This window comes from Acanthopagrus latus, chromosome 23 (genome assembly GCF_904848185.1).
Source record: "Acanthopagrus latus isolate v.2019 chromosome 23, fAcaLat1.1, whole genome shotgun sequence".
NCBI lineage: Eukaryota > Metazoa > Chordata > Actinopteri > Spariformes > Sparidae > Acanthopagrus > Acanthopagrus latus.
This window is the reverse complement of record NC_051061.1, coordinates 4,876,416-4,902,181: the sequence shown is the minus strand read 5'-3', so window position 1 is coordinate 4,902,181 and position 25,766 is coordinate 4,876,416. Positions and strand designations below refer to the sequence as shown.

Sequence of the window (25,766 nt, the reverse complement as noted above, 5' to 3'; positions counted from 1 at the left end):
TATGTCAGCAATACCAAACGTGGGCAAAGGCACAATGAAATAATGACACTGCTGTTCAGAGTAACACACTGTGGTCCACGGCAGCAACACTCCTCACACATTTCAGGCATGTATATTAAGAACGTCTCTAAATGATTCTCTTAGTTCAGAGCTTAAATTTATTCAGTGCCATTATTCACATAAGTCAATGAGAAAAAGATGCTTGTTCTCCAACAATGTGATTTCAAAGTTATCACTGACATCCACAGCACAAATAATAATAATCAGTGTTACCTGCTGAAGATAAGCAGTAAAACTTTCACCATAACACACAGTATGTGTTTGCAGACTCTGATAATACCTCTTTAACTGGAGGAAAATTGGGTCTTTAGAGTGTGGTATTATTACTTTTGTTCATGTAATGAGTCAGTACTTCAGTTGCAGAAAGTAATCGGGTACATTTACAGGTACTTGTGCTTTACTTCAATGTGCCAACTTTCTGCAATTTTTATACTCCTTACTCCACTATATTTATTTGATAATTTAGGCCACTTATTACTTGGCAGATTCAGATTAGCAATATAAAATATGATAGACAAATAAATCAGGATGCGTCATTGTGATAAATACATATATTAAAGGGGCACTATGTAGGATAATAAATCCAAAATCAGATTTTTATTTTCAATATTTAAGAGGTAATAATACCAAATACATATTTTTAATGAGTGAATAAACACACTGTTCTCAGAGGAAACTGAGGTCCCCATAAGACTGTCTGAAGGTGGCAGGGTCTGCCACACATAACAAAAAAAGTAGAACAGCATGACATTTTGTTGTCCTTTAAGGTCTGTTTGTTGTTTAGTTGTTATTTAGTTTATTCAGTCATGGAAACAGAGAGAGTTTCTTTATTTGGTTTGTTATAAATACAGATCATTCTCTTCTGATTGACATGTCTTCCCCCAAAACTACATAATGCACCTTTAACATTAAAGCGACACACACGACTACATCAATAATCCAATAATATACTGTATAATAATACGTTATTATGAAATCGCCCATGCTGCATAACTAGTACTTTGACATTTGGTACTCTATTTTGACATGAATACTTTTGTTAAGTACTTTAGTGACGTTTTAAAAAGAGGACTCTTCTGCACTGTGGTATTATTACTTGAGTATCGGAGTACTTCTGCAGACGCTGGTGAAAAGTGCCCTTAATGGTCCAAACAAACACACAGTCCCATCTAACACCGGTAGGAGGCGCCAGAGGACCATGTAACAACCAGCAGTGAGGCGTTTATTGATTTGCAGCATTTAGGAAATATTGTCACATAAAGTGATTAATTAAACTCTGTACACCTGCTGTTGTCTCACAGCCAGAGGTACTCACATGGTATGTTCTATAGACATGTTAGACACCCTCACTGGTGGGTGTGTGGCCCAAACAGACGATGGCAACTGAAACTAAATTGGCCCAATTTATTCTTTATACCGGACCTGTTCACGCTGAATAAAAATCCGCCATAAATAAAGGTGATGGTGAGGTGTGGACAGTTGTCACTCACATTTTTTCCCCCGCAGATTTCAGTGCCACCGTGATTTAAAAATGCGTCGCGACGCAAATCCGTCCCCGCACGCCAGTGTCCCCGTGCCGAAACGCGTTTTAAAACCGCGTCGCTCGCGAAAAGTTGAACTTACCCAACTTGACTCCGGTGCTCCACTCGAAACTCTTCTCGTCGCCCTCCCCGTCGACGTTACGTACGCAGCCGTGGCGTGCCTACAAGCCAAATAACATGGAGTCCTCTGCCTGGCATCTTCCAGGGATCCATGCAAAAAACCCGAGCGGCGACTGAAAACGGAGCAAGTTTGTCCATGGGAGCGGCGAAAGCCTCCGACGAGCATCATCGTCTCGGGGCGTAAAGAAAGCTTCGGCTCCGTCCTCAAAGTATGACGAACGGTGCTTAAAGAGGCAGCCTTTCACTGCGATCCGCAAAAAAAGCCAGGCCGATTTCAGTGAGTATTTGCACTAAAGGAGAACTGCAGCTTATGGGCGTTTTGGATTTTTTTTAATTTTTTTTTTTTTTAAAGGCGTTGTGCGCGGATGTATTGTTGTTGTAGTCACCTGACGGCGGCTGGATCGATATCAGCCACGTCCTCTGATGCAACAGAGGCCAAACCCGTGGGACACCTTGATGTACCCGGGCATTTTGCTCCGCTTTCCACAGGGGCAGCAGGAGAGAGAGGACATGGGCCTGAAGATAAAGGCCACTTATTTATGTAACCATCTGGGCGCCCCATTTCATTCTTTAAGACCAGACATATTGTGAAAATGGGTCAGCCGGTCCGAGAGAAAAAAAAAAAAATACTGCAGCTCTTATAAACACACAAAAAATACCGAGGACAGCCAAAACACGACACGTTCTGCAGATTTGACACTTTCATGTTGTCTGAAATGCTGTCTGATCCTTCCTTACACTCTGCGGGCAGTTATAAAATCATTCTGTCTGCAGGTTATTGCAGTCAGGGTGGAACTTGTGAGCCATTAGAAAACTTTTCACTTGTTAGTGTGTGTTTTGTTTCCAGAAGAAGAGGAGGCTGCACCATGTAGGCAGGCTGGTCGCCAGTGGGACTCCATACTGTTCTCTGGGGGGACTATGGAGCCAGAGGGGCCACCCCTAACCCCAGGGACCAGCTATGGGCCCCCACCCTTCAACTCAGCACAAAACCCTTCCACCTCCGACTTCCTCAACTGCACCTTACAGGTACGACATCCTCAAATGCATTGTTATCATTGCATGGGGAAGTTGGTCTGCAGTGACGGGCTGCATACGCTTGGCCCAGATGTAGTAGCCAGGACAAGTGTGCCCTTGACACAGGCCTAGATCTGGACCAGCTGTGGCCCATAACCCTTTCCTGTGAGTGTCATTACCACTGTCTGACGATAAGATCTGTAAACGCTCTCTCGTTGTCTTCGTCACCGCCTCCAGTCCTCACGCTCGCCAAATGCGAGAGATGGCCTCGTGTCTGCCAAACGCTCGTGGGGCCACGCTGGAGACGAGGGCCCCAAGCCGACCGAGGGCACCCAGCCCGGCACAGACCCAGGGAGGAGCGCACAGAGGAGATTCAGGTCCTCAGCCTTTCCTTCCTCCCTCAGCTGGGACTCTGACTCTGAGAAAGAAACGCTAGATGGTAACACATGGCTTAATATCTTATAGAAACCTGTTGCACACTTCTCAAGTAGTGATTACGCGGCACAGCTAGACGTAGCACTGGATCCAGCTAATACGTGTTATATATAATTGTCGTCCACTTACTGTTTTAAATGTTATTCAGTGTGCTTGTAGTCAGAAGTCTCTCATCTCTCTCTCTCTCCATGTAACCCGAGTATGCACTGTGGATTGTAACTGTTAAGCTGTGAAGTGATGTTCCTGTGGTTGTGTGTTTTGTGCGCTGTCGTGTGTCAGAGGAGGAGCTACAGCACTTTTCTAACCCTCACGGTCTGGCTGCTCACAGCCCAGGATCTCCTTCTTCTGGACTCAGGTGAGGAGGAGGTGCTGGAGGAAGAGTAGAGAGTTGTTTTGGTGGTGACATCAGCTTTTCAGAAAATGGAAATAAACAGACTGAGAGGAGGCAGATTTTTATTTTGTTGTGAGCTTTGAAATATATAAGCAGGGCCGTAGACAGGCTTTTTGAAATACTGGGGGTCAGGACGTGTGGTGACCCCCACAAAACCTCTGCTGACAAGAAATTGAAAGTTTTGGAAAATGTTACTCAGTTATTTCCATTTTTGGTTATTAGATTTAATCATTTACCTATTCAATTAAATTGTCCTCAACTTTTATTTAAATTGATTTTAGCTTTGTAGAAATTCTGCTGAAATCAGCTGCATATAGACAGACAGCAAGTTTGTAATTTTGGGGAATACACTTATTAACTTTCTTGCTAAAGGTCAGATGAGAAGATTGACACCACTCTTACGTCTGTATGGTACGACTGAAGCTACAGCCAGCAGCATGTTAGCTTAGCTTAGCATGAAAATTGCCTATGGGTTAGCATCAAAAATCTATTTGAAATGACAGTTGCATCAACATGGAAATTACTCACCACATGTATGTTTCTAGTTGTACTCCCTCAAACTCCCCCTAAATCCTGCGACAATTGATCTGTAATTCTGACTTGTTTCAGGTACAGACGCTGCTTTTCTTGTTAGACATGTCACGTGGTGTTTTTCCTTTCCGATAACTGCCCAGACTCGATAGTGAAGATGACCAAGGACCTGAGAAACTGCAGCACTTGCATAGTAAGACTGACTCACCTACCCCTGTGGAGGGGCACGACAACAATGAGAGCACAAACACACAAGAGCCAAATACATCTCAGCTTGGCCCAACAGAATGTAAGTACCGCAAGGAAGGAACACGATCTGCCTGTGCACATGATATCTTTCTTTTTATCTTAAGGCGCCGTTCATTCATAATTCTTCTCTTTTGTCTTCACAGTGTCAGACAGTAAAGTCTGGAATGTATCTGAGAGAGCTGAGCTGTTTCTGGCCAAAGTAAAACCAAAGGAAGCTTGCCAAATGGAGGAGGAGGCAGACAATAGTGAGGGAGAGACAAGGCCCAAGGGAAAAGTAACGAAGGAGCCTGAGAGAGATGTGTACAGCTTCCCTGGAGACTCAGACCCCGAGAGTCCCCCTCCTGCCCCCTGGGCTCATTGCACATTCATTCAGCGGTGCAGAAAGAAGAGGGTGCTGCTCAGGCCCTTCTCTGGACTTGGCACCTTAAAGCGCACATCGCCTGAGACTGGCAAGCGGTCAGGAGTGAGTCCTCAGAAATCAAAACCTGCTGAGCCTGCACAGTTGAACCGAGGTGGAGGGGTTTACGATTTTGAAGAAGTTGACTTTGGAGAGGGAGCGGTGGAGGAACCGATCAAGATCAGAGACAGAGGGGGGAAAACAGACAAAGAAGAAGAAAGCGAGGTAGTGCCAGAGAATGAAATCTTCACCTGCGTGGAATGTAGCATTTACTTCAAAAAGCAGGTCCACTTGCAGGAGCACATAGTCGAGCACTGTCAGAGCGGCGCAGGGGGTGGCAGGCGCTTTGGAAAAGGCGGTCGTTTTCGGTGTGTTGAGTGTGGATGGAACCTGCCAAATCGGCTTGCGCTGGCAGATCACCACAGGCGGCACCAGGAGTCCCGTCTAAAGATCTTGGAGGAGATTGAAAAACTGAATGAAAATGGGAAGGCAAGAGAGATTCAGAAACTTGACAGTGAGGTGAAGAAGCAATTAAGCCCCGACCCAGCTATTGTGCAAGATGCAGCCTCGAATCCAGGCAAAGAGTCAGACCCAGAAATAGTCTCATCTCCACCTCATTCCCCAGCTACAATTTCAACACCAGAAACAGACGCAGCAGTTCTCAACTCCGATGTGACTCCACCAAATTCTGTTCGAACTCCAGCTCAGGGCCGAGCTGTTTCTGCGTACCGCCGCCGCTTTCTCTGCACCAAGTGTAACTTCAGCACAAGAACACCCCAGGCACTGGCTAATCACACCAAGACCCACAACAGGAAGAAACCTGCTCTCCAGGCTGACTCCCCATCTCCTGGTTCACCAACATGCTTGGCATCGACTTCCCTGGCCTGTGGACACTGTGCCTTCCTGACCTCAAGTCAAACTGTAATGAGGGAACACCAGAAACTTGCTCACCCTGGACAGGCCCCAATCAGTGGGGCGCAGGCTGATGAGACTGGCCAACACTCAAGGTCCAGTGCTGGTGCTCGAATTTCAAAACCCACCCTGGATTCTGAGCAACTCTCTGGGTCTGGATCTGGATCCCTGCCCGATGCAGCTCAAGGCAAAAGCCAGCGAGGAGTCACTGCCCCTGAGGACAGCACAACACCAGACAGCGCTGCAGCTCGGCCCACAGGACAGACGGTCTTCAAGTGCGTTGGGAACAGGAGATTCAGCAGAAGAGGGAAGACTTGGGCTGATCTGGCCAAGTTTCAGCCCAGACTGGACGACGACAAGCTGCTTGGGAGTGAGGAAGAGGAGCAGGGTGAAGATCAGAGCGCAGAGCTCGACGCTGAGTGTTCCGAGCCAAAGGCCGACTCGCCTGTTGGAGTGAAACCGCACACGAGAGCACGATCAAACACAGGTGAGACTCGACATCATGATGCACATGATAACACGGACATGCAGATTATTGTGAGTAATTGATTCAGAGTGTTTTGATACGGCATTAATTAAATTTCCCAAGAGTCACTGTTCATAACACATTACTCGATTGTAGAATGTCATAGAATATCTAAAAGAATGCTAATTGCAGCTGGATGTGTTTAAAGGCAACCAAATGCTAACAATTAGCTGTTAACAACTTTATGAGGTGATACCATGCCAGTACAATGCATTTGTTCAGCAACATTACAACGTGACAAAATGTTCCTTCTAAAGTTTTCAGTGTACACAAACCCTCATACAAAGCTGGTTAAGGGTTCCTGTAAGTAATCACATTTCTGTAGCAGCAATCCGGCGTTGTTAGCATAGTTACATTGAATCCGTCTTCTTGAAAGAGGAATCAAATTATTTTAAAAAACTGGGCAATAAACAGTTCACTAAAACTAGAACTACACTTTGAAGTGTTGAGACATTGTTGAGGTTGAACTAGAACACATTGTAGGGATTAACTTAGGCCAGACAGACTTAAAATGCTTCTCAATAGGCCAAAACCTACGATGCAAATATAGTATTTAAGTATGTATTCTGTTTTACCACGAGTAAGATTTGTCAGATTTTGCTCTCTTCATAGATGACTGCTCAGCAGAGCAGAGCACAACGTCATCGCTCCCTCCCAAGAAGAGTGTGAAGGACGAAGACAAGCTGGAAGTGGAGAAAGATGGAAAGGTTTTCTTTTTGAGGAGGAGCAACCGGGTTACTGCTGCTCCTGCAGAAATTGACAGTGATGATGATGACGACGACATTGACGAGGAACGCGTGCGGCGCTTCCTGTCAGAGGGCCTCTTGGATGAAGACAACGATGAGATTGATGAGGACACGGAGGCGCTCAAGAGCGTGGAGAGGAAATGCCCCTACTGCCCCGATCGATTTCATAATGGCATCGGGCTTGCCAATCACGTGAGGGGCCACCTGAACCGAGTGGGCGTCAGCTACAATGTGCGTCACTTCATATCCCCCGAGGAAGTCAATGCGATAGAGAAGAAGTTCTCCTATCAGAAGAAGAAAAAAAAAGGTCAGTGGCTTGTTGCATTTGTTTCCTCACACTGTGTAGTTAGGTGGACTGTTTTTTTTTTTTATTGTCTTTTCCCTCAACCTTAACTTCAGCCATAGTGTATATCAGCTAAATGATCAATCTCTCAAAACCCACAGCAGAACAAATCCTGTGCAATTTGGAATTCACCTCTCTTTGGACTTAATTTTGACAACCACCTGGGAACACTTTATAGAATCTGCTTTTCGAAGTGGCTACTATAGCACGAAGCAGTGGTTCCCAACTTAGGCAAGTCAAAGTTGCATCATAACTCTAAAGGCTTGCACGATGATTTGAAACACACATAATCTGATAAAATGTGTAATGGTATGAGCGTGATCTGATATTGCTTTGTTGGTGTGGTTCTTACTGCATCGTAATTAATGTTGCCCTCAGACCATCCTTCCTTTTTTTGGAGGCAAAACATGATCTTTTCCTAAACCTAACAAATAGATTTTGTTGCCCAAAGATAAGTCAACAACTTCCAAAAATAATAAGACAACAATAAAACAAGAAGTTAGAGGCAGGACACAAACCTCGATCTCCAGGGTCAGAGTCTTGTGCCTCATCCATTCATCCACCATAATCAGTTCATGCTTTGGACTTGATTTTTCAATAGTTGCAATGATGTTCCTGGTGCAACATTAAGCATGCTGCTGTAGGAACAACACCAACTCATCAATATCAAATATCTGAAGGTATAATGTTAAGCCTGTTCACCATCAAAGAGGGGTAGCATGCTACATTTTCTCATTAGCACAAACCCCAAAAGTACAGCTGATGGGAATGTCATTAGTTCTGCAGGTATTTCAAAACAAATGGTGGAACTAGAGGAAATGTCAGGGAATCACCAAATGGAATTGGATTCATCCTCTGGGGACAATGACCATCTGTACCAAATTACATTGTCCAATAGTTGTTGAAATAACTGAGTCTGGATCAGTGTGGTGAACCAGCTGCTGTCAGACACTTCACAGCTGTCAGGTGTCATCCTCCACATTCAGTCTAAACTCCCACCTGTATCGCCTGCACTCCACAGTTGCCAACTTTGACCCGGACACGTTCAGCGTGATGCACTGCGAGTTCTGTAGCGCCGGCTTTGACACCCGGGCCGGCCTGTCCAGCCATGCCCGGGCCCACCTGCGCGACTTTGGCATCACCAACTGGGACGTCACCATCTCGCCGATCCACATCCTGAGAGAGCTGTTTTCCAGCAGGCCCGACCTTGTAATCCCCACGGCTCCCCCTCGGAGCCCCGGCTCTTCACTGGAGGAGGGCGACGAGGACGAGGAGAAGGAACCGGAGGAGGGAGGGGAGGGAATCATTGAGGTTAAGCTTGAGGGGGAGACGAGTGAAAGGACGCCGAGTGTTACTGCTTCTGACACACAGCCCTCAGCACCTCCTGAACATTGCAAGAAGGAAGACTGTGCACAAGAGTGTGAGGGTAAGTTTTTCTCTGCCGATCCATCCTCGCTGTGCACGTTTCTTATCAGTTGTGTGCTGGTTCTGAAGTGTTGGATGGTAACGACCTGCTGGCTCCTGTCAGTGTTTCGTACTTTGAACTTGGCACAGGGGATGTAGACCTCAGTAATGACACCTGGGGGGGATGGAGAAGACTATCAGAAACGCATGAGGCTGTGGGGGGAATCTGAGTTCAGAGGCTGCTGCTGTTGATTCAAGTGCATCTGTGTGTGTTTGCTTTTTACTGCTCTTTTGTGCACTGTGTGAGGCGGGATGGTGGCTGTCGAGAATATCAGCCTCAACAGAGAGAGAGAGAGAGAGAGTGTGTGTGTGTGTGTGAGAGAGAGAGACAGAGAGAGAGAGAGAGACAGAGAGAGGGAGAGAGGGAGAGAGTCCCCGATGCCCGTGGTTGATGTGGCACTCGGTGCATTTATCCCAACCTCCGCCTCCACTCGATTGGTCACGCCTTAGCTTAGCGGTGCATATGGGGGCAAAATGGCTGCTTCCACCTCCCCGTAGACCCAAACAATAGCGGAAAAAACTGTCTGGCCTCAGCTGCCGGGAGTCCGATGCACTGCGGTTGCGGACCGGTGAGTACCGCGCGCTGTAATTCCTGAGCACCGCGTGCCCTCGGATCACACGGCGGCGGTGCACTGCGCGTCTCGCGCCGCATCTTCTGTCACATTGTGCCCAGACATCAGCCATTAAAAAAAAGTCTTTATCATGTGAGAGCGCGTCAAGAAAATCAGTGTCGCGCACAGCCATGCAGGTAGCCCATGACATGCATGTCAAAAGCTCATGAAGCGGGTCAGCGGCATTGTTTCGGGTGTTTCCGCTTCGCACGCGCCGATAAATTGTGATGATTTTTCCGCTCTCGTGATTTTTAGTAGTTGCTGCTCGCGCTTTCCTGGAGAAATTCTGCCCGTGAGAGGGGTCCGCTTCATTGTGCACGTCTGGGATGACGTCCAGTATTTTCCTCAATGCTGCAGGATCTCTTAAAAATTACCTACAGTTGCCCAATCCTCGCCATTTTACTTTGCTTTGATTTGTGATAGAGGACACGCTGTGCTTTCAAGTGCACGCATTTGTGCATGTTTTTCACCCCAAAACTATCAAGAGCGAGGCGGCTCGGGAGACGTGGTAACTTTGTGGACCGACGGCCGGTCGTAGGCAGTAATCTTATTACAACTTATCCGGATCAACGAAGTATAATCGAAAGTATCACTTTTTTTTACTTGGAAGTGTAGGCTCGCTCCCTGTTACTCTACCTTTTGAATGGATGCAGAGTCAAGTTAGCGGTTTGCCACTTTTTTGCCTGTTTCCAAAAAAAAAAAAGAATAAATACTCGGCTTTATTCTGTAGTATTTTCTCCATTATAATAGCTGGTGTTATAACGCTGCGCTCCGAGGTGTCACATCGCCGCTCTTTTACAGTCAGGAGATGAACTGACAAGCGCAGAGCCGCCCACCAGACAAAAAGCATTGTCTGTCTCCACGTCTCTTTTGATTTACCGATTTGTCGCAGAAAATGGCACTTTTGTCCCAGGAATGCCCGACTGCGGGGGAACCAGGACTGCCATGTTTGTTTCATACAGTAGTGAAATTATGACTTTTTCATGACAGGGATTCATCACTTGTGTTATTTTCCGTGCACAGAAAAACGTTGTTATTATTATTATTATTATTATGTGCTGTTACTGCCAGGGCTGATACATTTTAGGCAATGAGCTCACAAGACTGAGCTGATTCTCCTGCCCCTCAGCCTGCGTCTCTTTTTTAATTTATCCTCAAAGGACTCAGAAATACATTTTCCTGTGCTTCAAAAAGGCTGACTTTATTTAGAAGTGCAAAAAAATAAATAAAAAATCAGCGGTGAGATTTGATTTCTCAGACTCCGTCTTTTTCGTTTTAAGGTGATTTCATTGTCACAGTCACTTAATTGGCCTAATTAACGCGGCGTTTCTGCACTTTTATGGACGTTTCCTGTGATGTTTCAGGTGAGGAGGAGGCAGCAGCAGCAGCAGCAGCCGAGGAAGAGGATGAGGAGCAGCTGCGGCTCACAGCAGCCCCGGATGGTCTGAGCTCGAGCCCCGGGAAAACAGGGCTGTGCAGCGCTGACACGGACGGCCTCTCTCCTGGGGAGGATGCGGACTCCAAGGGTGAGCGAGAAATACGGGAACGCTGACCCCCAGAGTGTTGACAAGGGATTGGATTTGCCACAGCGGAGCCTTATCATAGCTGTCAGTGGGGAAATTGTACGGGTGACCCGAGGTCAGCTTTGAGGCGTGGTGACAGTACATCAGAGAGGGTCGTCCCAGGGGAAATCCTCGGAGGTAGACAAATGTATTTAGGAGCTAATGAGAGCTGCACTCACACTTGGCCGGTGAAGATGTAGACAGGGAGGGTAAGTGAGCTGACACGTCCTCTGGGATATCTGTGGCCTCTAAAAGAACCTCAGCCACCTGCTGTTGCTTTCAAACTTTGCGTTGGGGCCGCACTCGGATAAAACAGTGAAAGAATACATTAACAGAGGCTTGCGTTGAAATAATCTGCTCTCCTGGTCTCTTTCCCAGCCCATAACTTGAAGTGCGAGGTGTGCGGAGCTCAGTTCGAGACGCGGCGGGGACTGTCCAGCCACGCCCGCTCTCACTTGCGCCAGCTGGGCATCAGAGTGTCGGAGAGCAGCGGCGCGCCCATCGACCTCCTCTACCAGATCGCCAAGGAGCGCAACATAGACGGCCAGACGAGCTCGCCTCTTCTCGAGCCCCTTTCGGCCAAGAACTCCTCCCCGTCTGCTCCTCAGAAAGATGAGAATTTAGAAGACATGGACTTAGACGAGAAGCCCATCCATCTCTCCCTCCTGGCCAAAGCAGTGAAAGCGGTGCCGCCCTCCTCCTCCTCCTCCACCCCCGCACCTTCTCCTGTTGCCTCTCCGGCTCCGCCTCACTCCGGCTCCCCCTCCTCAGTGGTGAGGAAAGCCCCCATTTCCTCTCTGCTGCCCGTGTCTTCCCCCTTGCGCTCCCCAGAGCACAAGGTTGGGGGAATGAAAAGCCTGACCTCGAACCTCTCCGCCCCATCCAACCTCACAGCAACCAAACCCCTCTGGGCCCCGCAGGAGAATGATGCACCTCTCAACCTCAGTGAGTTCCACTGCCTACGCTAAAGTCTCTCCAAACTTTGTTAAAAGTTACTTTGTTCGGTTGATTTACTTGAGTTGTTTGTTGTTCATGTGCAGCACTGGAGGTGGACCCCACCAAGGACATCGTCTGTCAGCTGTGTGGCGCCTGGTTCGAGACGAGGAAAGGCCTCTCCAGCCACGCGCGAGCCCACCTGCGGCACTTCGGGGTGGAGTACTCCGAATCCAAGGGCTCTCCCATCGACCTCCTGAACCAGCTCATGGATACCGACGAGTTCAAGCACAAAGCCAGTGCTCTGGAGCTGGACAGCCACACGGAACCACGGGGCCTCACGACCACGCTCTCCCCCCCGAAGCAGTCGTCCTTGCTGAGCCTCTCCTCCTCTTCCTCTTCCTCCCTCCTCTATAAGGTGACCACAGCTGGGGCGGGGTCGACATCCAAAGCTACCTCTTCCTCTGCCTCATCTTTACTTGGCCCACCCGCCAAGCGTATTAAGTCTTCTTCCATGCGGGTCTTCCGCCTGAGTAGCGGGGAGCTCATGGCCCTTCCACACAGTGAGTGTTGATGGTGCCCCCCAGGCTGTTGTGTCACATGTTAAATCCTTTGTAATAATGACATCTCTTTTAACAGTGAGTATATTTCCGATCACTTCTCTAACCCAACAGGTGAACCTCCAAAGGAAATAGGCTGCGAGTTCTGCGGGGAATATTTTGAGAACCGCAAGGGTCTCTCCAGCCACGCCCGCTCCCACCTTCGGCAGATGGGCATTACTGAGTGGTCGGTCAACGGCTCGCCGATCGACACCCTGAGGGAGATCATCACAAGACGGGGCCTGCCTTGCGCTCTTCCTCTGAAACCCCTCAAAACCCCGCCTCCGTCCTCGCCGGGACCTCCTCGATCACCTCTGTCGACCTCCTCCTCTCCCTCGGCCACCCTCCTCAGTCGCCTCCCCTTTGCCTTCGCTCGCCCCTCCAGCCCTCCTCAGCCCGCGGTGTCCAAGTCGAGCTCAGCTCCGCCGATGTCTTCTAGCGGGCTGATCCTCAAGCTGAAGCCTGAGCCGGTGCAGCTGGAGGTCACCACGCCTGGAGCCGTGGGGAGACCTGTCGGCTTTTCTGGCGAACCTCTCAACTGGAGCAGCTCTGACAGCATTCTCCCCCTCAACCTTGGTAATTTGAACCCAGAGTTTTGTCTGCATTGCATATTTAGAAATTTAAAGGAATAGACATTTTGGGCTTTTTGCTTACTTATTTTTACTTTATTTTGCAGAGTGTTAGATGAGGATATTGATACTAATCTTAATGTTATTGTTGTTATTGTTATTATTATTATTATTATTATTATTATTAGTAGTAGTAGTAGTAGTAGTAGTAGTAGTAGTAGTAGTAGTAGTAGTAGTATTACTAACTTCATGTCTGTTAACCAGATATGAGGCAACTAACAGCCAGCTAATGAGCTTGCATGGCTTGATGATGGTCTCCTTTGTAGGTCATACAGCAACATTAGTAGATTTGTAACTAGTTTAAAGGTTTCATATTATGAAAAACAGGTTTTCTCTGGTCTCTGTGTATATAAGCTGGTCCTCCCTGAGCCTGCCAACTCCCAGAATGAGGAAAACAAGCGATTCCTGCAAGGTCTCTGCAGCCCACCCACTGATAACACGGGGCTCCTGCAGGCTGTTCAGATTCAGCCCCTTTTGTTACGTAACGAAAGGAGCTGATAGGAGCTTTACATAGGCCGACCTCCTCTGTGCGGAGATATCTGAGAGGGGGGCGTTCATCCCTGAGGTGAAGTTCGGTGTGTCCAGCAGTGAGACGGCAGTGTTTCACAATGTCGTCGCTCAGAGCTAGACACGCAAATGACTCTGTTGTTGGTTGTATAAATCAACCTAAGTGCCTATATTCTGTCCCAGCTACAGACCAACAGAAGAGACAGTGGTTGTGTTTCATTTTTTTAACGACAACGTGCCGGCTGCAGTTCATGTAAGTTGGTGTGTGTGTGCTAACCACTTCACATCGGACTGCTTCAGTAATGAGAGTCAGTACAAAGCTGGCTTTGCCTCGACGCTGACCCTCATAAAAGGATCAGTCCCAACCATACCAGACCCAGCAACTGCACCCGAGCCACAGGTACATGTCGCCGCGGTTTTATAGTATTTATAGTTGTCTACGAGTATGATGAAGTCAGCTTGAAACTGGCTGACTAGTTAGCATTTAAACGTGCAGGCACAGAAACAGCCTCCTCTCAGTTGAGTGACTTCTAGACAGCTGAAATTCAGGACCGCGGATGGGTTTGGGACAATGCATATCAAATACAGTGTTGTTGGACCTCTGACAGCTGTGTGAAATTGATGAAAAACAGTGTAATATGGGACCTTTAAGATTACCTGCCTTCAAGCCTTGAGCCTTGACTAAACACACAGTAGTTGCGGAACTAACTACTAACTACTGGCAGCTCTGGATGAGGTTTAGGTGGGATGACCAGTGAGAGAAGTGACTGTTTGAGAAGGGTTAGACTCCTCAAGAGGTTAATGCAGCTGCTGTAGCATCATCTGTCACATCAGAGCTGGAGAGTATATTTCATTGAAAGAAGAGCAAAGAACGGCTCTGAAGGTTTTTCTCAGTGGAAAATATGTTTCACTGTTCTCCTGCTTGGCATTGGGTTTACCAGCGGGCCTCACCGGTAGTGCTCCTGTGCTACTGTTGATCCGATCGGTGTGTCAGCCCCTGACAGACGGTGATGGGCATATGGTCTATACAATCACCTGCTAAGTATTTTTTGATAGTTTCTGCAGTTTCTAAGGGCTGCTTCCCAGGTGGAACAAAACCATCTGGCCTGTCAGGTTAACTTTACAGGGCGGTTTCTGTTTCTTGCCTTGGCCTGGAGCAAATTGTCATTTTTTACAAACGAGATATAATGTGTAAATTAGTGAGATTTAGAGATGCTGATGGATGGATTGGGTTACTGTCTGACACAGTCAGACTGGTGATGACCTGTCTCTGTTCTGTATGCTAAGCTCAGATAGCCAGCTCTTGGCTGTAGCTTCAAAAGTACTGTACAGACAGGATCGTCGCATCAACGGTCCCTCATGGGAGAGCACAGGGAGCACCGACGGTTCAGATGGTTTGGGTTTTTCAGGCTAGCAGTCCACTGAAGACTGCAAATCTCCTCTCAGTCTCAGTATCATGTAACTGTCAACTTGCAAAACATATTCACAAGTCCAACAGCAGATATTCCTTTACAAGTCATAGTAAATTATTCAGTGGATGATTCTCTAAAAGCGTGCTATAATACAGTGCATATTGGCATTAAAGAGGTAAAATTTATACTGTTATTACTTCCTTTGTTTAAGCAGATTCCTTGAAATAATCTTTGACTTTCCCCATCTGGTCTCTCTGTAGCCATGTCCCATGAAGCGGAGCCTACCAGAGACATTCGCTGCGAGTTCTGCGGGGAATACTTTGAGAACCGCAAAGGTCTCTCCAGCCATGCCCGCTCCCACCTGCGCCAGATGGGCATCACCGAGTGGTCTGTGAACGGCTCGCCCATCGACACCCTGAGGGAGGTGATGCACAAGAGGGGGGCAGGTGGCTCCTCTCATTCAGACCAGGCAGTGAAGAAGGAGTCGAGCCAGGGAGCCAACAGTCCCCTATGGGAGAGCGCGGGGGGCACCGGCGGTTCAGAGGGTTTGGGTGTTTTAGGCTACCAGTCTACTAAATACCGCAAATCTCCTCTCAGTCTGCTGCAGTCAGGGTCCAGGCTCCATAAACAGGGCCTCGGCTCCATGGGCACAGCCGCCACCCCACCTGCAGGGAAGTACTTCAGGATGTCCCCGCTGGGGAAGAGGCCTCTGTCTGAGGACGCCAAATCAGTGGAGACTGGCCACTCACCGCCACATCAGCTCAAGACTTTCTCACCTCTGCCACAGGATTTCTCCTTCAAAAGGAAACCTTCCCCAGACAAGCCTGGACACCAGGGTGAGTCCCTGTTAGGTCTTTGTTTTTCATTACACTCATTATTATTCTTTTCACTTTCCCTCTTTCCTGTATATTTCAGATCCCAGTTGCGAGCTCTGTGGCTTCTACTTTGAGAACCGTAAGGCTCTGGCCAGCCACGCACGAGCCCACCTGAGGCAGTTTGGTGTCACCGAGTGGAGTGTGAATGGATCCCCCATCGAGACGCTTAGCGCGTGGATGCGCAGCAGGCCGCAGAAGGTGTTGGAGATGCATCGAAGCTACATGCAGGGCAGCCGCTCCACCCTCAAGAAGGTGAGGAGAGGCAGACAGTCATAATGCTTTAGTGTAATAACGCAGGTCAATGCAGTGAAGGCTGCCAGACTTTATCTCTGGCCTCTGACACTTCAGCAAAGTCTATTGTTGCAACTGTGGAGGGTTTTTTTTCCCCCTCAGAGAAGAAATGTAGAGTATCAGTAGAAGAAGCTGTACCTCCCACTAAGCGAAGCAGCCATACAATCCAAGATCATAACCTACTGTGCTACTTTTTCTGACGCTCTGACTTTGCTCCCGGTTTCTTTGAATAGGCGTCATGCGTGGAGATCTAACACGCCTCAGCTGGTGGCTCGACAGACATTTTGTGTCTTGGAAAGCTTCAGACGTGTTGTCTAACAGCTTTGAGCCTTACTGTAGATCCTGTTTCTTTACACCCAGCAAAAAAAATCACAGTGGGGACAGATGCCAGAACAACTCAGCTATTGACTTGATAGTTGCCATAGTAACCAGGGTGCCTGGCAGCTTATGTTTCATCCTCAGATAAATTATGGCATGCTGTTGATAGAAGAAAACGTACGCTTTTTTTTTTTTTTTTCCCTTTCTCTTTTTCTCCCTCCTGAATTAGTTTCTGGTGCATTTGCGTCACTGTCACACCTTCTCCCTGAGCTGTGATGTGACACACATACAGAATGGATCACCTTTTTTAAACGCCCTTGTAATCAGATTGTAAAGGATTTTGTCACACTGGAGAAATGAATACATCCAGCTAATGCATGTGTTTTTTACTATTAGGCCTGTATCGAAGGAGCAAATAGTCTCTCATTGCATAGATTTACCACAGCGACCATCAGTTGATCAGTAGATTGTGATAGGTGTTTTTATGGCTCAGCATCCTGTTCTTGTGAACGCGAAATCCAACACCTGTAGGGACTTTTATTAGATATGGGGCGAACCTGGGCTTGAACTCAAGGACAAAGTGATTTGATTGTAGTGGTTAAAGGTGACCCCATAAAACACTCAAGGATCCATAAGCTAATATTGACAACATTTTACACAAATGCCATTAGGATAAAATGATGAGGATATGACTGTGACGTCGTTCTGCAAAAACACTTTTATGGTCATTATTTAACGCCATAACTCAGGGACAGAGGTGTAGATGGGTAGTGTTTGTATTTGGTTAGATACTGAACTGGTGACACTGATCTTGAGCTGGCCACGTTTCACAGTTTGCAGCTTCCAGGCTGGCCACACTAGCTGCATTCGAGGTGTAATGTCTTGCTTTTCATTTCGGCGTCCGTGTTTCCAGGTTAGAGCAGCCACATTGCCTGCGTTGAGTTGCAGAGACACTCATCTGCAGATTGGAAGTCTCACCTATTTTACAGTGGCCTGCTCGTGGTTCTTGGCAAATATAGACTTGAGAAAAACCACCTGTAGACAATGGTATCTAGCGTTTGGCTCCGCCTTTAATGTCTATATCTGTAACAGGTGAAGGGCAGGTTTTTCTTTCTCGCCCTCCCGCTTTCTTGCTCTTTAAACAAGGGCAAAGGAAAATCACGTTTTCTTATTTATAACTGTCAAAGGCAGACTCCCTGTAAACACGCGGGGCAGGCAGTGCTGCAACACTGCCTGTGTGGACACACGTCAGCAATGCAGTGTGTGGCGTCAGTTAGTCGTCAGCAAAATAGAAGAAAACGTGTTGATAATTTCCTAGTCCTTTGGTAACGTCATCGATTGTCCTGTTTTTGTCCAGAACTGTCCAAAACCCAAAGATAATCGACTTGCAGTCAGAGCCGCAATAATTAGTCAACTAATTAATCAGTCGGTTTGAAAGAAAATTGACCACAAACTTTTAATGTGAAACACTCGCTTGCTCCAGCTTCTTAAACATCAGGATTCGCTGCTTTTCTCCGTTTTTCATATTACAGTTTTTAAGTTTTTGTAGAGTGAACAATTCATCCCTAAAAGCTAATCAGCAGATTAATCAGTAATGAAAATAATCGCTGATTGCAGCCCTACTTACGATGATGGAGAACAGAGAAAAACAGAAATGATCTACAATTATAGGCTGGAGCTCTCGTGCGCTGCAATCCTTACACACCGCTTATTCAAAGTAGCTGGAACTGTATATGGTGTAGTGTTCATAGTTACATCACTGGCGATGTACATCTATATTGATACCCTAAAATTAGTAAATAAAAAAATTAGAAATGATGAATTGGTGAAGTGAGTGATTTGAGAAATGTGTTTATTGAAGAAGCTGCAGTACTCAAACAGTCCTGCACCTGCTCTCAGATGTTTGTATCTTCCAGTGCACCCCGTGGCCTTCATGAGCAGATGAATGATAAATAGCTTTACCTATAACAAATATAACTATCAGTCTTTTTTCACTAGTTATTACCAGAAATTACGGTCAATGATGGAAGAAGGCCAGTCAGTAGCCTTACAACCCCTCCATTCACTCTCTAAAGCAGCCTGCTGACACAATGACTTGAAGCACAATCCCAGCATGTAAAGATCCCTCTAATTATCAGGCTGGCAGATCCTAATTGAGCTAATGATTAGCACTTTAATAACGACAGGGCCACTTGAGAGTGGCAGTTATGAATGTATACGGTATGTTCAAAACATGGACTGTAGTCATTGGGTAACAATTATTATACAGAATGGAGCAGCTGCCTAATTGGTGATTAGGATCTAGACATTTACAGTTCCTTGTAAATGATTAACAGCCATATACCTACTGACCCACCCACCGACATATCATTTAGATACTGAGGCACCTTTGCAAACTCCTTATTAAAGGATTGGTGCGACATACTTTTGTATTGAAAAACCTTTCAAATGGTGACTAATAAATCTTGTATTTTAAAAATGTAGTCAATAAAACAGTTTTAAAAAGCGTGGTATCAGTCTATTTATTCTCAAGTCCCAAAATATAATGAAAACGGATGACTGGTAGGGCTGTGCAATCCAATGTGCATCGCAATATGTGTCGGGTACACTTGGAAAAAGGTGAAGCAAGAAAATACTTCAAACAAGAAGGCAATCCAGGCACTCCAAAAATCAGAAAAACGAAACAAACGAGGACAGAAATAGTAAAAAGCCTGAGTAATTGCACCAGGACACAGCAGCTCAAGCGCTGATAAAACGCTGATTAGAAAAACTCATCTCTGTCCTTCTTCCAGAAGAGCAGCTCACCCCTCACTGCATCAACGGATTCTGATCATATCCTCCCCATCTCACCACAGAAGGCCTCCTCTTCCTCCTCTTCCTCCTCCTCCTCCTCCCAGTGGTCTTCGTCGTTGGCCGTAAGCCTGGTGCGACCGCTGGGCCGCGACGTTAGCCAGGGCTCTTCCAAGACCTCTGAGGGCGAAGCTGGTACCGGTCCACCGGCCGCTCCCTTCAGGCCCGGCCGCAGCAGTCCCAGCCTCTCGCGGCTCGCTGGAGGCCTCCCGCTTCAAGCACAGGTGGCACGCAGTGAGCTTAACGTCCGCCTGCCCAGAGGTACGTCAGGACACGGCATATGTTCTTGCTTTCATGTGCTCAGTCAGGGACATATGCCTGCATGTACCATACACGGTACATGAATGAATCTTTTTTTAATTACCGCTTATGTATCAGACTTAACCGTGTTGCGTGAGGCAAGGACTGACAAAGGCATCGATTTCTGTGTGAACTGCTCAACCAATGTGGAAACCAATTGGTCAGTCACATGGGCACAACCATCTCTAGGCATCGCTCTAGAGAATGGTTAGCAAATATTATCTTAGCCTACTAGCTAATTAAGCTAGCTATAAGTACTTTGTCAAAATATTACCACTTTAGCCAATTTGAATAAGTCCAATGATCCAATAATCCTCTTGTTATAGGCGCAGTGCTGACATATTGTAGGAGTTTATATGCCGAGGAGCGACCTGCCAACCAATAAGAATCCACAATACATTTATAAACAAATGTGATTGTAAATATCCCGGCAAGTGGAAACTAAAAGAAAGCTATTTCATTAGGCTTGCTAAGCTTCTGAGCAAAACCATTCGACTAAAAACAGCTGTTTTCAGCCAGTTCACAATTAACGTTATGCTTTACCTTTTGTCTTTTCCTTCAATGGAAAGCACTGCTGACTAATCAGAGCTGGGTATTTGGGAGGGGGTCTTAAAGAGACAGGAGCAAAAACAGAGCATTTCAGATTGAGGAGGAATACAGCGCAGCAGCACTTGACATTATGACAAAACTGGTGTGTTTTTGAGCACTAAAACACGTAAACCTGTTCTAGTAGCCTAACCCAAAAATAAATTGTCATCGTCATCGTCAATCATCGTCCACTGTGAGCGTGTTAGCATCCTGACATTAGCAATTAGCAGCCTCAAAGAGTCGCTAACATGACTGCAGATTTTGAAAAACAGTCGACTGACTGCACCTACACAACAGCAGGAACAACGCCAGTACAAACTGTACATTAGATGTTAGACGAATGAAAGGAGTCTGCTGTACTGAAAGAAAAAACACAAAACACTCGGAGCTATGTGGTTTATCAGGGGAAATGATTGAAATGTTTGGAAGAGAGCCACAGCACTGTGCTAGCCTTCACTGATGGTAAGTTGTCTTTTATCCTTTATTTCTATGACATTGAAATTACTTGAAATTTATTTCATGTCTTTTGGAGAGCAGTGAAAGCGCCATGTTTTTTTTTTCCAACGCGTGCATTGAAGAGTGTTTTTACAAAATGAACCTTGCAGGCACAAAAGTGTTCAGAAAGGGAAAAACTCCCAGTGTTTTCGGTGCAGCTCCATTATGCACTAACCTTCCTCTCCTTGTTAAGGTTTTGAGCGTCGGCCCTTGAAGCACCCGTCTTTCCCAGATGGAGCAGAGAGGGACAGCGGCCCTCCTAAGCCCCCCCGCACAGGCACCGTCCCCGCCCTGGTGCCCAAACCTCCCTCCTACCCACTGGTCAAACTGGTGGGCAAGTTCTACACCCTGAAGTGCCGGTGAGTGTAACCTGTGTGCGTTGGAGCGGGGGGCTTCCCAGCGCCCATGGGAAAAATGTTCCGGGCTCTTAACATGAGATATTTTGAGACGACAGCTTTAATAGAACTGTCTGGCTAAATTTTAGATAGTCCCGTCCCGTAATCCCCGAGCAGCAATCCCCACCCCCACCCCCTGCTGAGCACTACTCCACTTTTAGTCGCTAATGCACTATTTTGAGAGTAGTGAATCATTTGGGATTTTCAGGCAATAAGTTCTGATATAACTGCAGTAGGAAAGTTTAAACAGAACCTGCTGCTCCCACAGGGAGGAATTTAACGCCACCAGTTTGTGTTTTTCTTTCTGTGTGAACACTTTTCTGGAGCCACAGTAGATAGTGGATAGTTGGTCATGTTCGTCTGCAAAATTCCCAGCTTCACCGTGTGCTTCTGTCTCCGCCAGGTTCTGCGAGGTGGAGTTTCACGGTCCGCTGTCGGTGCAGGAGGACTGGATCAGACACCTCCAGCAGCACATCCTCAAGATGAACTACAACAAGCCTGCTGCTCCCAAAGCAGCCTCTGCTGATGACCCCACCCCGGTCCAAGCCTCCACCTCTACCTCTAGTACCACCTCTACCACACCTGTCCTCACCTCCACCCCGACCCGCACCACAGCCCCCAACAGCCGCTCCCCTACGCCTCCAGCTGAGTGTGCTCCGCCTGTCACTGCCACAGAGATAGTAAAAGTCTCAGAGGAGCAGCCCACCCCACCTCCAGCTTCTCTTGCCCTCCCCACCCAGACAGTGTAGGCTCCGATTCGCCACTGTCGTTTGACCCCTTTTAGTTTTTCCTGCCTTTACAGTTTTCTTTTCGTCCATCCGTTCCTTTCCTTTGGCCTTCACAAAGTGTTGTTGAGGAGGAGTGTTTCCCCTCCAAAGAGCCCTATGAGCACCTTCGAAGCAGCTTTCTAGACTGTTACCATGGGAACGAAGCTCTCCCGGCTTATCTGTGCACCGGGGACGGATGATTGTTGGAAGTGTCCAAGGTTATGAGGAGAGATGAACCAATGTTTTGTGTTTGCCTTGTTCATATTGAATGTCCAGGTGATGACGTGGACCGTTGCTGTACCTCTCCCCCCATTCACCGGGCGATTTAGAGGTTTATGTAGCCCATTAGCAAACTCCAACTCCCCAACCCCCTCCCCCATTTACCACAGTTCTGCCCCCCCCTCCCCTTACGAGCAGTGCGTTACTGAGACCTGTGAGACTTTGACCATTTCTATCAGCATGCTGGTAGCGCTGGCCTCAGCCTCTCACCTAAAGGTCCTGACTGAGATTAAAAGACATTTATAATCATGCTAGTCTTGCGATCAAGGCTTCAAACATGTGGTAACACTAAGTGTTAAAAGAGGCACTTTCAATGCTGACATTGTCACTGAGCACTTACTCAAACGTCCATTTTAAAATGGGCGTAATCTGACAAAGACTAATTCCGATTGGTTTAAGGAGCAAGAAGTGGAAGCACACCCAAAAAGGGAAAATCCCCCTAGTTAACTTTATAATGTAATATTGACCCCAAGATATACATTTTGTTTGAATGTAGCTTAAAGCACTTACTAAAAGCGTATATGCACACACCCATACACAATCAAACACGCCCCATGTTACAATACCACTGGTTTTCATGATGTTACAACTACTCAACACTCTGCTGTGTTCAGCACATAGGGCTGCTGTTGTGTCCAAGACACAGTTTCTTTTTAAAGGGCCAGTGTGTAGGACTTAGTGGCATCTAGCTGGGAGGTTGAAGATTACAACCAACCGAATACCCCTCAAATCACTTTTCTCTTCAGAGTGTATAGGAGCACCTATGATGGCCTGTAAAACACAAAAGCTCCTCTCTAGAGTCAATGTTTGGTTTTGTCCATTCTGGGTTACTGTAGAAACATGGCGGTGCAACATGGCGGGCCTTCAGTAGATATAAAAGGCTCATTCAAAGGTAATGAAACACAACAATTCTTACCCAGCGAACTATGAAATGAAAGTTGTTTGAACATCCAATCATAATGTCCCAAAAATATTCAAAGTTGAAAGCTGTGTCAATTCAGACATCCCAGCAATATCAAAATATGTGGTTACCATGAACAGGATTAATCAGCTGTTCTGCTAAAGTTAGTGTACACTTTATGCATTCAGTAGCTTCACACACCTTTGAAAACAGAAAATAACAAGTCATCATAAGACACTAGCTCCTGTCTCCAGGGTGGAAGTCACGATGGATGAAGACTTGACTCTTAGAAGCACTGCAGGCTTAAAACAATGACACGGGAATATCATTTACATGTAGATAAGCTCTACGAATGTGCTTTTTATATGCATAAATTGGACGTTGGATCATTATGATCACAATCAAATATATTGTCAATCAAACAAAGGCACATGCATTTGCTTTTTTCACGCCAATGATGTGATGACTGTGTCCTGGTTTGTAAGAGACGGTCTGACTGGACCATCAGACGGGACCATTTGTGACCAGAGACACGATGTCTCCATCTTACCAATGTTTGCCGGGTTGTTTTTAGGTGATTATACACTTGATGAAAGTATAATAATGCATATTACATTCAGTATATTCCAATAGATGCCCCTACATCCTCCACAGTGGACCTTTTTTTTTTTTTTTTTTTAAATCTCCTGTTCTGGATTGGAGAAGCAGGGCCATAGAAAACATTCAAGGTTACACATTTCAACTTGTTTCTGCCTTTCTCGACCCAAATCATTATTTATTTATTATTATGCATCTGAATGTGGTAAGCTAGGTCATTCTAAAGCTAAAGTAGAATGTTTGAAAAATAGGTCAGAGCTGCACTTTTACACAGGTGCACAATATGTGTGTGTGTGTGTGTGTGTGTGTGCGTGGTTGCGTGCGTGCGTGTGTTAGTTTGTATGTTAGTGTACATACATAGCAAATGTGCATTTGTTTCCCATTTTAAAGAGACGGACAGAAGTAGAACTGCCTGATAGGAAGACGCCTCCTTTGCTGAAAGTGAGCTCAGCGTGGCAGCCTGTCTGTAGGTAGTCTGATCAGGACTTTAATGCATCCGTTCACGCGTTAGGATGTGCCAAAGAGTCTGTTTACTTCCTTGTCTTGCCTCTCGAAGAGCTGTTTACATTGGACCTGATGGTGGAGGAAGCTCTGCACAGCTATCAAGTTCTCCGATGCTCCACACTGAACAACGGAACGAACCGGCGATGACCTGCATCCACTACCTGCACCGCCAAGTTCCCCCCCACCACCACCCATCCCCGCCCCCGCCCCCGGTTTGAAAGACTCGGGCTCCTGGAGCAGCTTCACGGGACTCATGTTGTTACTGTAGGGTTAGATTTTACTCCAATTAAACACGAACACAAACCAAACCCGATTTTCACGCGGGGCTCTCGAGAACTGTCAGCCCCCTCGGTCCAAACACAGAAGCACGTCCGACCTCCTGGTGGGCTCTCGAGGCTGAAGTCTTTGCTTCAGAGTGTGTTCATATCAACCCACAGCTGAAGCAATTACTGAAGGGTCCATGTAGGCTGACGGCCTTTTAAAGTTGGTGGCCCACGTTGGAAACATGACTGTTCGATCGGAACCCCTTTTATGGAGTATAGATACATACTATATAACTACATGTACTTAAGAAGCTGTTGATGCTAGTAGAGCCATCAGCAGTTCTATTAGCAAAGGTAGTTAAAAAAAAAAAATAAGTGATCTTAATTCCTCTATTGTGATTTTGATTTAAACCTTTGATGCTATGTATTTTTTATTGCTCTGTGCATTTCTGTATTTGCAGTCCTGCAAGGTGAATCTTAGAGTATTTTTTATTTTTACCTGTTAGTCTCTCTCCAAGCTGAAAACTTTTGGTGCTGGTGAGATTGTCGCAGGGTTCGGGAGGGAGGTGGCGAGTGACTGAACGCGAGGGAAAGGGAAAAAAAAACAAAAACAAAGCATTTTAGTGTGATTGTCACGTCCTGGCATCAGAGGACTCTAATGAGGAGGCCTTAAAGGGGGACCACTTTGCACGGTGAGATGTGATCTCTCTGTCTCTGCATTCACAGGGTAATGGATGCTGCAGCCTGTTGCAGGTGTGTGGCTGCGTTGCTGTGTTTAAAAATGTGAATCAGAGGCCGGTGCGTTACCCTTTTAAGATGAACAGACTAAGCCTCAGCTGGTGTAACTGGCTGTTTTGTGTGTGTGTGTATGTGTGTGCGAATGAATGCGTAAAAAAAGATGGTGAGATGAGGATGATGATTAAGAAGAAGAAGATGCAGTTGAGGAAAGAACTGTACTGTACACAAAGGGTTAAGTTTTAAGTGAATCAAACTCCAGAACAAAACAATAAATGTGATTTCAATTTCAGACTTTTTCTTCTTTCATTGTGACATCACAGCACATCAGTCTTCGCACCTCTGTTCTGTGGTTGTACTGGGTTTGGGCCACCAGAGGGAGGCACAGTGTTATTCTTAACATTCGAGGCATGGTTAATCTGAGCACATCCGACTAGATGGTGGTGGTGGGGGGGGGACAGGATAGTTGGGGAGCTTAATTTAACTCCAGTGTGGAAATTTGTTTTGGCTGAAGAGCATGCATCTGAAAAACAAAACGCTGCAGTTAATTGCAGACGGTCATAAAAGACGTGGCATTAAGAGCTTTACTGTCGCGCTTGGAAGCAAAATAATTTAGTAGCTACTGG

At 46.6% G+C, this 25,766-nt stretch overlaps 1 protein-coding gene across 5 annotated transcripts; it reads left to right on the top strand.

Moving 5' to 3' along the window:
• Positions 1 to 1,711: 1,711 nt before the first annotated feature.
• Positions 1,712 to 25,434, top strand: si:ch211-194b1.1 (protein Wiz). Of its 5 annotated transcripts, none has more exons than XM_037088382.1 (17): positions 1,712 to 1,998; positions 2,572 to 2,747; positions 2,973 to 3,174; positions 3,450 to 3,525; positions 4,236 to 4,381; positions 4,485 to 6,137; positions 6,789 to 7,229; positions 8,287 to 8,691; positions 10,705 to 10,866; positions 11,281 to 11,847; positions 11,943 to 12,398; positions 12,510 to 13,010; positions 15,243 to 15,818; positions 15,898 to 16,109; positions 19,259 to 19,577; positions 20,893 to 21,058; positions 21,498 to 25,434. In XM_037088382.1, exons 2-17 carry the CDS (start codon positions 2,640 to 2,642, stop codon positions 21,841 to 21,843), a joined length of 6,336 nt encoding a protein of 2,111 aa, XP_036944277.1. In that variant the 5' UTR covers positions 1,712 to 1,998; positions 2,572 to 2,639; the 3' UTR covers positions 21,844 to 25,434. The 5 variants fall into 5 exon arrangements, with proteins under 5 accessions (XP_036944277.1, XP_036944278.1, XP_036944276.1 ...); XM_037088383.1 differs by having other exon boundaries at positions 2,569 to 2,747; positions 19,322 to 19,577; XM_037088381.1 differs by having other exon boundaries at positions 2,569 to 2,747.
• Positions 25,435 to 25,766: the final 332 nt, after the last annotated feature.